The sequence below is a fragment of the Ranitomeya variabilis genome, chromosome 8 (genome assembly GCF_051348905.1).
Source record: "Ranitomeya variabilis isolate aRanVar5 chromosome 8, aRanVar5.hap1, whole genome shotgun sequence".
Classification (NCBI taxonomy): domain Eukaryota; kingdom Metazoa; phylum Chordata; class Amphibia; order Anura; family Dendrobatidae; genus Ranitomeya; species Ranitomeya variabilis.
Window position 1 is genome coordinate 211,971,382 of NC_135239.1, and position 12,747 is coordinate 211,984,128.

At 46.6% G+C, this 12,747-nt stretch overlaps 1 protein-coding gene across 3 annotated transcripts in view; it reads right to left on the reverse strand.

Annotated features, from left to right (window-relative positions):
• Positions 1 to 9,665: 9,665 nt before the first annotated feature.
• The window catches only part of LOC143787781 (uncharacterized), a 31,750-nt gene continuing 28,668 nt past the window's right edge, over positions 9,666 to 12,747 (reverse strand). The window contains exons 2-4 of one of the 3 annotated variants that reach the window (XM_077276815.1): positions 12,094 to 12,185; positions 11,447 to 11,561; positions 9,666 to 10,215 (exon numbers count right to left, since the gene is read on the reverse strand). In XM_077276815.1, the coding sequence (XP_077132930.1) occupies positions 10,061 to 10,215; positions 11,447 to 11,561; positions 12,094 to 12,185 (362 nt within the window). In that variant the 3' untranslated portion in view covers positions 9,666 to 10,060. Of the gene's footprint in view, positions 10,374 to 10,773; positions 11,166 to 11,446; positions 11,562 to 12,093; positions 12,186 to 12,747 lie in introns of those variants that run through there. The other 2 variants (XM_077276817.1, XR_013218464.1) reach the window with 2 other exon arrangements.

Sequence of the window (12,747 nt, forward strand, 5' to 3'; positions counted from 1 at the left end):
GTACCACGACTCTGGGACAACATTATATGACGAATCCGGGGCAACATTGTATGACGAATCCGGGGCAACATTGTATGACAAATCCGGGGCAACATTGTACCACGACTCCGAGACAACATTATATGATGAATCCGGGGCAACATTGTATGACGAATCCGGGGCAACATTGTATGACGAATCCAGGGCAACATTGTATGACGAATCCGGGGCAACATTGTACCACGACTCCGGGACAACATTATATGACGAATCCGGGGCAATATTGTATGACGAATCCGGGGCAACATTGTATGACGAATCCAGGCCAATATTGTATGACGAATCCGGGGCAACAATGTATGACGAATCCGGGGCAAAATTGTATGATGAATCTGGGGCAACATTGTATGACGAATCCGGGGCAACAATGTATGATGAATCTGGGGCAACAATGTATGATGAATCTGGGGCAACACTGTATGACGAATCCGGGGCAACAATGTATGATGAATCTGGGTCAACATTGTATCACAAATCCGAGGCAACATTGTATGACGTATCTGGGCCAACATTGTATGACGAATCTGTCAACATCGTATCACGAATCAGGGCCAATATTGCATCACGAATCTGAGCCAACATTATATGATGAATCCGGGACAACATTGTGTCACGAATCCGGGGCAACACTGTATCACAACTCCACCGTAATATTGTATCACAATGCTGGCCCAACAATCTATCACAACTCCGGGGCTGCGTTGTATCACGACTCCGGTGAAAGATTGAATCAAATGCCAACTAGATGGTAACAAGAGGCTTATGCAATGTATATGTTATAGGGGCAGTGAACGCACGCTCCTGATCATGCCAGCGGCATGTGGCAGGATCATGACCTCAGCAGGCGAATGATGACCCTGATGAAGAGACCTGAGTAGTCTCAAAAGCTGCAATTTGTCACCATCTTTTCAGTTAGCCATTAAAAGGTATCAACCACTGAGGACTCTCAATTCTAAATATTTTTCTATCTACTGGCTAACACGGTACCAAGATATATATCTTACCTACATCTTAAAGAGTAACATAGAAGGCAGCACAAAGTATTTCAGAAGAGGCATTTAATGGCCTTGTTCATGGTTATGGGTTCACAGACAGAGTTAGGACACAGTACACACTTTAAAATGAATTGTGAACATTGGTGTTTAATTTTCTTTAGCTTAAAAAGATTGTGGAAGATGTATTGCAGCTTAGCTCTATTACCTGTAATGCCACACACGTCCTGTAGATGTGTGGTGCTGGTTTTGTAAGAAAGCTGCCATGTCTGTGTACTCCTGTGCCCTCCGGCGTACGGTGGTGCAGAGAGATGCTTCTCCTATATCCCACAGCTGTTTCATCCTGAGCTGACAGCGCAGAGTACGGGGGTCACAATAGCGACATTCTGGGGTCTCCCTTACAATCCATCTCATATTAGGACGGCTGGAGCCCCGGCTGCCTCTGATCAAATGAATGTTCCTGCGCCGTCTGCAGCTCTGATCTTTATATATATGACAACAGTGAGAGCCGGAGATATAAGAGAGGAATGATCGGCCATCGCCTCTCCCCCATCAGGGAAAGAAATGGGAGCTGCCTAAAAAGTGGCAGTGGAGAAAGGAGGCTGCCGGGGTGATAATGGAGAGAAAATAGCATTACTCCATCTCTAGAAGATCCCAGACAACTGGATACAAAGTGACCGACGTCACCATGTGCCGCAGGGTTCTTAGCTTACAGCAGAGCAACATGAAGAAATACAGAAGACGCCCATGTTATACCAGCCGTACATATATACGGTATACAGTGCCTTGAAAAAAGTCTTCATACCATGCGAACGTTTCCACATTCCACCCACAAATGTAAATGTATTTTACGTGATATCAACAAAAAGTAGCAAGTATTTATGACGTGTAAAAGAAATTATATGAGGTTTTGTAGTTATTTTAAAAATATCAATCTGAAAATTAGGATGTGCATTTGTATTCAGCCCCCTCAGTCAATACTTTGTAGGCAGTGCTGTGTAGTCAAGAGTCATAGTCGATATAAAATGGGCTGACTCCGACTCCTATCATATAAAATACATTGGGTGCAGCAGCACAATGCAGGATGAGCTGTAAATATTTTTATGAAAATTTGGGAAAGTTATGAAATGTTCTATAAATGTCTGTTCTGTTCCTGATCTAAGATTTCGGCTGTTAGTGGAGATGAATCTGTGCTGCACTTTATGCACATGCTCAGTAGTGACTGGGGATCAGGAGTCGGAGGTTTGGCTTACCGACGCCACAATCCTGACTGTAGGACCAACTTTCTCTGCAATTCCTGCTGCAGTCTTTTGGGGTCTGTCTCTCCACCTTTCTCTGCAGTATTTTGGGGTCTTTCTCCAGCTTTCTCTGCAGTCTTTTGGGGTCTGTCTCTCCCCTTTCTCTGCAGTCTTTTGGGGTCTGTCTCTCCCCTTTCTCTGCAGTCTTTTGGGGTCTGTCTCTCCCCTTTCTCTGCAGTCTTTTGGGGTCTGTCTCTCCCCTTTCTCTGCAGTCTTTTGGGGTCTGTCTCTCCTCTTTCTCTGCAGTCTTTTGGGGTCTGTCTCTCCCCTTTCTCTGCAGTCTTTTGGGGTCTGTCTCTCCAGCTTTCTCTGCTGTCTTTTGGGTTCAGTCTCTCCAGATTTCTCTGCAGTCTTTTGAGGTCTGTCTCTCCAGCTTTCTCTGTATGCTTTTGGGGTCTGTCTCTCCAGATTTCTCTGCTGTCTTTTGGGGTCTGTCTCTCCCCCTTTCTCTGCAGTCTTTTGGGGTCTGTCTCTCCACCTTTCTCTGCAGTCTTTGGGGTCTGTTTCTCCACCTTTCTCTGCATTCTTTTGGGGTCTGTCTCTCCAGCTTTCTCTGCATTCTTTTGGGGTCTCTCTCCAGCTTCCTCTGCATTCTTTTGGGGTCTGTCTCTCCAGCTTCCTCTGTATTCTTTTGGGGTCTGTCTCTCCAGCTTTCTCTGCAATCTTCTGGGGTCTGTCTCTCCAGCTTTCTCTGCAGGCTTTTGGGGTCAGTCTCTCCAGCTTTCTCTGCAATCTTCTGGGGTCTGTCTCTCCAGCTTTCTCTGCAGGCTTTTGGGGTCAGTCTCTCCAGCTTCCGCTGTATTCTTTTGGGGTCTGTCTCTCATGCTTTCTCTGCAATCTTTTGGGGTCTGTCTCTCCAGCTTTCTCTGCAATCTTCTGGGGTCTGTCTCTCCAGCTTTCTCTGCAATCTTCTGGGGTCTGTCTCTCCAGCTTTCTCTGCTGTCTTTTGGGGTCTGTCTCTCCTGCTTTCTCTGCAATCTTCTGGGGTCTATCTCTCCAGCTTTCTCTGCAGGCTTTTGGGGTCTGTCTATCCAGCTTTGCACATTTTGCCCCTTCTTCTTTGCACACTCGCTCTCGCACAGTGAAAATGGATGGACATGTCTGTGATCAGTAATTTTCACATCTTGTCACAGATTCTCTGGCAGTCAGTAACTCGCCAATAACTGCAAAGTATGGGAACCTGGAGTCAGCCCCCCGGCTCGAGCAACCCATCTATCACAGACACATTTTCAAAGAACCCCTATACGGTAAGATCCCACATTTGATCAGTCCCAAAAATTTTTCCCCAGAAACCCCCAGTTCAGGAACCTTGGCCTCACTGGTCACTGTTTCATACTCATCACCAGACAGGACACACAAGGGGACTATTCCACCTCCGACTGTGACGGGAATTCATAAGGGCTGAGCTGGCTCCTGCCCGAGTCACTTGGCACCCCCCCCCCCCCCCCCGTCTTTCCCCACAAGTCCCAGAACAGGCTGAAGTTCCGCCCGTTTATCATAGGATTGTAGAAAGTCTCTGACTACCCCGACCTCATTGGACTCCATACCCCGGTTTGTTTTTATCAACACTCTGGCAATAGGGTAGCTCTTGGCATCCCCATGGAAACAGGGGACGCCCATGTTTCCCTGGGATCAACTGGTGGGGAAGTGTGGCCCTTATCAGGGTCATCAACCTCCCCGATTCCAAGAGTCCTGACACAAGTACTCCATTTATGGTCACAGGACATGACTGCGGCCCCTCTCCGGGCTGATAGTCCACACTACAGGTGGAATAGGCATAGCACAAAGAGCGCCTCCCTAGGCTGCCGTCCATCTGCTCAGAGGACATAGGACAACGGGCAGCTATGTGTCCAGGCGAGTGGCATCTCCAGCAGATCAGGTCTTTACTAGCAGCCTTTGGCAACCCCTCAACAACTCCTTGGGATCTCGGACCCCCCCCAGTGGTGACTCTATTACTCCACTTTTGGGATTCGGGGTTGCAGTGAGCACCCCAGTATGGAGCTGTACCCCCCGGCTTCCTTAGGGACCTCTCAACCACCTGGTACTTTTTTACAAGGTCCACCAGGTCGTCGGCATTCTGGGGGTCTCCCTGGGCAACCCAGGTCTGCACTGGCCTGGGGACAGAGTGAATAAATCTGTCCATGACCACTCGCTCGACCATCTGGGTTGGAGTGGAGGGCTCTGGCTGCAACCATTTCTGGACCAAATGCAAGAAGTCAAACATCTGAGAGCGGGGAGGTCTGTCACCATAGTATGCCCAGTGATGAACCCTTTGGGCTCACAGACATAGTGACCCCTGAGCGCACCAATATCTCCGTTTTTAAATTGGCATATTCCCAGGCATTTTGTGAGGCCAAATCAAAATAAGCTTTCTAGGTTTTACCCGTCATATAGGGGGACAGCACCTCTGCCCACTGCTCCGGGAGCAGCCTCTCCTGCTCTGCAACCCGGTCAAACATAGTAAAAAACGCCTCTATATCATCCCCTGGGGTCATCTTTTGCATGGCTCGTCTTCCACTTTCTGGACATACAAGTCGCCACCTTGATATGAGGAAGGGGCGATCTCTGTGCTGCGGACATCTCAAACCAGGAGTTCCATCTGTTTTTGCTGCTGTTGAATCTGCTGCTTCAGGAGTTTATTTGTCTCCTGCTGTATCTGCTGCTGCTCTCGGTACTGATGCTCTTGGTGCCGCTGCTGCTGCTCTCAGCGAAGCTGGTGTTGCTGCTATTGACTCAGGATCAGGTGCTTGGTCAGCTCCTCCATTTTGTCTGACCGTTGCTCCATCTCTGTAGCCGCTTTCACCGAGAACATATTATAAGTCTACAGCTGCTACCCGTGCTCCTAGAACGTTGCCCGCATCCGAAACACCACTTGTGGTAGTTCAACTCACGCAGCAGTACATGGAGGTAGAAACCAGGAACACTGTCTCTTTAAATCATCGGTTGGTTTATTATATGGTGGCATAAACCAACAAGAAGGGGAAAGTAAAACACAGCCCTTCAGGCAAAAACAGGAAAAGAACAAATAACAAAAATGCTGTACACAGTCCATGACATGCCCGGGTTATGCCAGCTGTACATACTGTATATAATTATATACAGGAGATGCCCAGGTTATACCAGCTGTACATATATAATTATATACAGGAGATGCCCAGGTTATAGCAGCTGTACATATATAATTATATACAGGAGATGCCCAGGTTATACCGGCTGTACGTATATAATTATATACAGGAGATGCCCAGGTTATACCGGCTGTACATGTATAATTATATACAGGAGATACCCCAGGTTATACCAGCTGTACATATATAATTATATACAGGAGATACCCAGGTTATACCAGCTGTACATATATAATTATATACAGGAGATGCCCAGGTTATACCGGCTGTACGTATATAATTATATACAGGAGATACCCAGGTTATACCAGCTGTACGCATATAATTATATACAGGAGATGTCCAGGTTATACCAGCTGTACGCATATAATTATATACAGGAGATGTCCAGGTTATAGCAGCTGTACGTATATAATTATATACAGGAGATGCCCAGGTTATAGCAGCTGTACATATATAATTATATACAGGAGATGCCCAGGCTATAGCAGCTGTACATATATAATGATATACAGGAGATGCCCAGGTTATACCGGCTGTACATATATAATTATATACAGGAGATACCCAGGTTATACCGGCTGTACATATATAATTATATCCAGGAGATGCCCAGGTTATACCAGCTGTACATATATAATTATATACAGGAGATGCCCAGGTTATAGCAGCTGTACATATATAATTATATACAGATGCCCAGGTTATAGCAGCTATACGTATATAATTATATACAGATGTCCAGGTTATACCAGCTGTACATATATAATTATATATAGGAAATGCCCAGGTTATACCAGCTGTAGATTTATAATTATATATAGGAGATTATTATTTTTATTATTATTCATTTTTATAGCGCCATTTATTCCATGGCGCTTTACATGTGAAATACGGGGGAAATATAGACAAATACATTAAACATGAGCAAAAAACAAGGCACACGGGTACATAAGGAGGGAGGACCCTGCCCGCGAGGGCTCACAATCTGCAGGGGATGGGTGATGATACACTAGGAGAGGGCAGAGCTGGTTGTGCGGCGGTTCAGTAGGTTCAGGATCACTGCAGGCTGCAGGCTTGTCGGAAGAGGTGAGTCTTCAGGTTCTTTTTGAAAGTTTCTATGGTAGGCGAGAGTCTGATGTGCTGGGGTAGAGAGTTCCAGAGTATGGGGGAAGCACGGGAGAAGTCTTGGATGCGGTTGTGGGAAGAAGAGATGAGAGGGGAGTAGAGAAGGAGGTCTTGAGAGGATCGGAGGTTGCGTGTTGGTAGGTACCGGTTGATCATGTCACAGATGTATGGAGCAGATAGGTTGTGGATGGCTTTGTAGGTCGTTGTGAGGGTTTTGAACTGGAGTCTCTGGGCAATAGGAAGCCAGTGAAGGGCTTGGCATAGGGGAGAGGCTGGGGAATAGCGGGGAGACAGGTAGATTAGTCGAGCAGCAGAGTGTAGGATGGATTGGAGTGGTGCCAGAGTGCTAGAGGGGAGTCCAGAGAGTAGGAGGTTGCAGTAGTCGAGGCGGGAGATGATAAGGGCATGCACTAGTGTTTTTGTGGTGTCACGGTCAAGGAATGCGCGGATCCGGGAAATGTTTTTGAGTTTGAGGCGGCAGGAGGAGGCAAGGGCTTGGATATGTGGCTTGAAAGAGAGGGCAGAGTCGAGGATCACCCCGAGGCACCGGGCGTGTGGGACTGGGGAAAGTGAGCAGCCATTGACATTGATGGATAGGTCTGGTGGAGGGGTAGAGTGAGATGGGGGAAAGATGATGAATTCTGTTTTGTCCATGTTCAGTTGTAGAAAGCGAGCAGAAAAGAAGGCTGAAATAGCAGACAGACAGTGCGGGATTTTGGTAAGTAAGGAGGTGAGGTCAGGTCCGGATAGGTAGATCTGCGTGTCATCAGCACAGAGATGGTACTGCATACCGTGGGATTCTATGAGCTGTCCCAGACCGAAGGTGTAGATGGAGAAGAGTAGGGGTCCTAGAACAGAGCCTTGAGGAACACCGACTGACAAGGGGCGAGGTGAGGAGGTGGTGTGGCGGAGGGAGACACTGAATGTCCGATCTGTCAGATATGATGAGATCCAGGAAAGGGCCAAGTCTGTGATGCCAAGAGATGAGAGGATTTGTAGCAGAAGGGAGTGGTCCACAGTGTCAAAGGCAGAAGACAGGTCCAGGAGAAGGAGGACAGAGTAGTGTCGCTTGTTCCTGGCAGTTAGTAGGTCATTGGTGACTTTAGTTAGGGCAGTTTCAGTTGAGTGATGGGAACGGAAGCCAGATTGTAATCGATCAAAGAGGGAGCAGGAGGAGAGGTGAGAGGACAGTTCAAGATGGATGTGTTGCTCCAGCAATTTGGAGGCATAAGGAAGAAGAGATATCGGGCGATAGCTAGACACAGAGGATGGGTCGAGGGAGGGCTTTTTGAGGATGGGTGTGATCTTGGCATGTTTGAAGGATGAGGGGAAGACACCTGTTGTGAGTGAGAGGTTGAAGAGGTGCGTTAGGGTTGGGATGAAGACCGTGGAAAGGTTAGGGATGAGGTGAGATGGGAGCGGGTCGAGCGTGCAGGTGGTGAGGTGTGATCTCGACAGGAGGGTGGAGAGCTGATCTTCTGTCATGGTGGAGAAGCTGGTTTTGGAGGAGCAGGGGTGAGCAGCTAAGAGGGGCAGTGGGCGCTGTGGGCCAAAGCTTTCTCTGATCGTATCGATCTTCTGTTTAAAGAAAGAGGCAAAGTCTTCAGCAGAAATGAGAGGGGAGGGAGGGGGTGCAGGGGGACAGAGTAGAGAATTGAAAGTGTTGAAAAGCTGTTTAGGGTTGTGAGACAGGGAGGATATGAGAGATGAGAAGTAAGTTTGTTTTGCGGCAGTGAGCGCGGACTTGAAGCTGGCGAGGGACTGCTTGTATGCGGTGAAGTGGTCAGCAGAGCGGGATCGCTTCCATCTTCGCTCAGCGATCCTGGAAGCCCGTCTCAGTTCTTTAGTCAGGCTGGTCAGCCAGGGCTGCCTGTTGACTGTACGAGTTTTGCTATGCATGAGCGGGGTGGCCGAATTGAGTGTTGCTGTTATTGTGGCGTTATAAAAAGCAGCAGCAGCATTTGTGTCATGAAGGGAGGCTATGTCGGTAAGAGGGAGAAGGGACTCAGAGAGTGATTGTAAGTTGAGATGTTTGAGATTTCTGCGAGGGAGTTCGTGGAGTGGGGGTTGCACACTAGGAGAGGAGAGGGAAGAGAATGTCAGTAGGTTGTGGTCAGACAGGGGGAGGGGTGAGTTAGTGAGATTAGTAAGGGAGCAGAGGCGGGTGAAGACGAGGTCCAGCGTGTGGCCATCTTTGTGAGTGGCCTCAGAGGACCATTGAGTGAGGCCTGTGAGTGATGAGTGAGATGCCCAGGTTATACCGGCTGTACATATATAATTATATACAGGAGATGCCCAGGTTATACCGGCTGTACATATATAATTATATACAGGAGATGCCCAGGTTATACCGGCTGTACATATATAATTATATACAGGAGATGCCCAGGTTATACCGGCTGTACATATATACTTATATACACGAGATGCAATTGGCTCATTGGGAGCCAATGAAGGGATTTGCAGAGGGGGGAAGCAGAGGAGTAAGGAGGAGAGAGATGAATTAGTCGGACAGCAGAGTTAAGTATGGACTGGAGAGGTGCGAGAGTGTCAGCAGGGAGGCCACAGAGAAGGATGTTGCAGTAGTTGAGGAGGGAGATGATGAGGGCATGTACTAACATTTTAGTAGATTCAGGGTTGAGGAAAGGATGGATTCTGGAAATAGAGGTGGCGAGAGCTTGGATGTGCGGTGTGAAGGACAGGGCAGAGTGGGGGGTAACTCTGAGGCTCTGGACTTCCGGTACAGGGGAAAGTGGCGCTATCAGTTCTCAGTTGTTCAGGCAATGCTCTATTCCTATCAGCCTCCTCTGACCCCCAGGTTATGGACATGTGACACCTGTACAGACCGGACAGTAAGGGCTCATGATCTGCAGCTCTGCAGCCAAGTTGTCTCTTAACGCAGCATTTATCTCCTTCTCCTCTGTCCGTTCTCATGTCAATTAAGCGTCTGATGGAAATCTTCCTGCTTAATCCATTACTTAAGTCGTTTGAAAATTATGAAGGCAAATCGTGCACCTTCCTCTCTGGGGAGATGGCAGATTGCTGTCAGCCTGAAATGGAACCAGTTAAAACAGCAAACGCAGAATCATTAAACATTTAATGTTCACAATCCATTGGCAAAATGATAGATGGGGACATGTCAGGAGAGACAGGGAAAAGCACGGCCACCATTCATTCATTGTTGTCAGCCACAAGATGTAATATTGAAACAAAGAAATCCCCAGACTCCATGTCACTGCGGTGAGGGCGGCCCGGATATAATGGGGTGATGCAGTAATAAGACCTCGGAGTGATCCCAGCTTTCATGCCAATTGTCTTGTGGTCGGGGTGACATATTGCATTTGCCGTCTGATGCGTGACTGCAAGTGATCGTGGTCGAGTGTCTTGACGTTCAGGGTATCCCCGAGGCAGGCGACATTTCTCAGGACTGGAAGGAGAAAGCGAGGTCTTGATGGAGATCGTGTTGGGGGCTCAGTCACTGAGCAATTTTGGTGTCTCCCCCTTTTATACGAAAGTTGTTTATTGGATTGAATGTCTGGAACATTTTGTAACAAAGTTGTTTTAAAGTTGAGTAAGCGGATAAACAAAGATGGAGCTGGTATGTGTGTATCCTTGTGGAGCGGCGCTCGTCTGAAATGTAAAGAAGGACATAGAGCTCAAATGGGGTCATAAAAGTGGCTGCTCACGGATTATTGGTGACAATGAAGAACAATAAATCAGATGCAATAATTGGCGCCATCGCTTTCTTGGTCACATTTATTAGTCCCAGTCTGATAACGCATTTCTTCCTAGAGACAATACAGAATGGGCTTCTCATAGATATGCATCAAGGGCTGGAAAAAAAATCTTGTCTGTAACATAGTGGCTGTGCCCGACAGAGTCAAGCAAAAAGATTAACGGGAACCTGGTCCAGTGACCACATTGATAATCCGTGCCACAGCACTGAAAATCCCCTCCTACCTGCCTGCATCCCTAGGATTATTGGGCCCGGTGTCTTGCATACATCAGGATATGGCGACGACTTCACTCCGGACCTATGAATAAGAAAAGGCGCCAGGGATGCTGGTAGGTTGGAGGGGGTTTGCAGGGTTCTGGTCCGGTGTCCACAGCCTAGTGCCACGGCTACCGGACCAGGTCCTGACAATCTTTTAACTCAACGCTCGTGTCCATTGACTTTTTTTTAAACTTTTCATCGAGCACTGCGCAAACACAAAAGGCAAATTGCAACTTTATTATGCTAAAAACTGTCGTAAAATGATTAACAAATGTTTAAAAAAAGTTTACTTTCAATTGTTCAATATTTATGTAAGTAAATAGATAGAGTTCAACAATACACACGAGTGGATATTCACCCTTATCTTCCGAGCAGCTGGACATTATGTAGAGATGAAACTGAGCATGTCGAGAAGCTTTAGTCAATGTAAGGAAGAGGAAGTTTCTCAAAAGAAAAATGCAAGCTCTAAAAAGTTACAAGTCTCCCCAAAAACTTTCCCAGAGTGACCACACATTGGCTTTCCTCCCGTGGCCTCTTCATAGGATTTCCTGCTGCTTTGGGAATGGGTTATTGCAAAACTGTCATCCTATATGAGAGACAGAGACGACCATCATCTGTTAATGGACTTTATTAAAACTGCTTTGAAACTTTGTATCTTTGATGTTTACTTGTCTAAATATTGAACAACTGAAAAGAAACATTGTGTCTCATGCAATGCTTCTATCTGACTGATATTCACAACTAACACATCAAACGATAGGCTGCTAAATAAAAGGGATAAGCCCAGAATCAGTAGTGTAGACACAGAACTATACGATTCCTATTGGGAGATGAAACAAAGCTCGTGCCACTTCTGTCTGACGTTACCTTGAGCCGTCTGCCTGGGAGAGACTTCACATATTTCTAAGACATTCATGGCCTTTAAGAACAGGAGTCTGATGAAGGAGTCAGCGAGGGGCCTCTGGTTGTGATTGTCTCCATTCTGCAGGAATATAGGTTTACATCTTACCAGATGTTGCCACACGTGTATAGTAGAGATGAACGATTCGATGTGAATCAAATTTGTGTTGAATTGGAACAATGTGAAATTCGATTTAGGGCAAAAAAAAAAAGCCCGTTGTCATTTTACACAAAGCAGAAGATTGCAGGAGACATAGAAAGAGCACATGAGCTCGGGCGTTCTCACGGCGATCACATCACTTGGTACAGCGCAGCCAGTCAGGACTATCATAGCCTGTATAAAAGCCGAGGCAGGAATGCAGCAGACATTTTTAGGGTAAATTAAGGCTGTGTTTGCATTAAAGAGCTTAAAAAGAGTTGGGTACAGCCCAGGAGACCCCAGAGTAGCACACATGTCTTTTCCATGCATTTGGAGGTTTCGCAGTAATTATGATTTGCAGCAAATCAAATACATTTTTTTTTTAGAAAAATTTGACCAAACTGGCAAATTTTAATTGAAAAAAAGATTCCTCATCTCAAAAGTAAAAGGATCTAAGGAGGTCACAGTGTCTCACCATTGTCTTCCACTTATCAATGACTGCCCCCAGGAGCAAATACAGAGGTCCGTCATAAAAGTCTCTAGCAACATAGCCACAAGCTTCCAGGTCTGAGAATTAGGAAAGGAGCAGATGTCAATAACTGATTGCCACAATGTTACACTGCGACACTTAAATGCTCTGCGCTGCTTCTATTATGCGGCATCTTGGTAAACGGCATGAAGGAACGAGTGGTTGTCTGAGCAGATGGAGTGCATGTGCTCGCTACACATTGCTATTTGGTGTAATGTTCCCCACGCCCCGTCCCCATTGTCGTCTAGTAAAGTACACAGCAGAGAGCGAGCTCCCGGTGGCACAGCGCTCCGCTCATATCAGATAATGATACCTTGTGCCATATAATGATAATTTGAGAATAAAGCGCTGACCCCCGGCTGAGCCGCTATTTGCACTCCACCAGCATCATACAGTGAACATAAAACAGCAGATTAGAAGCCATAATTCCCACCAAGGTAACAAAAAATACACTCCGAGCTCCTGTCAAGTGAATCTATCAGGAATCCCAGCAAAAGTGGAAATATTCTGGAGTAAAAAGTACTAAAATATTCAGGAGAAGCAGAAAAATATCAAGTGAGAAAGCTTATTCTGTAGAGAATATTATTATTATTACTAGAT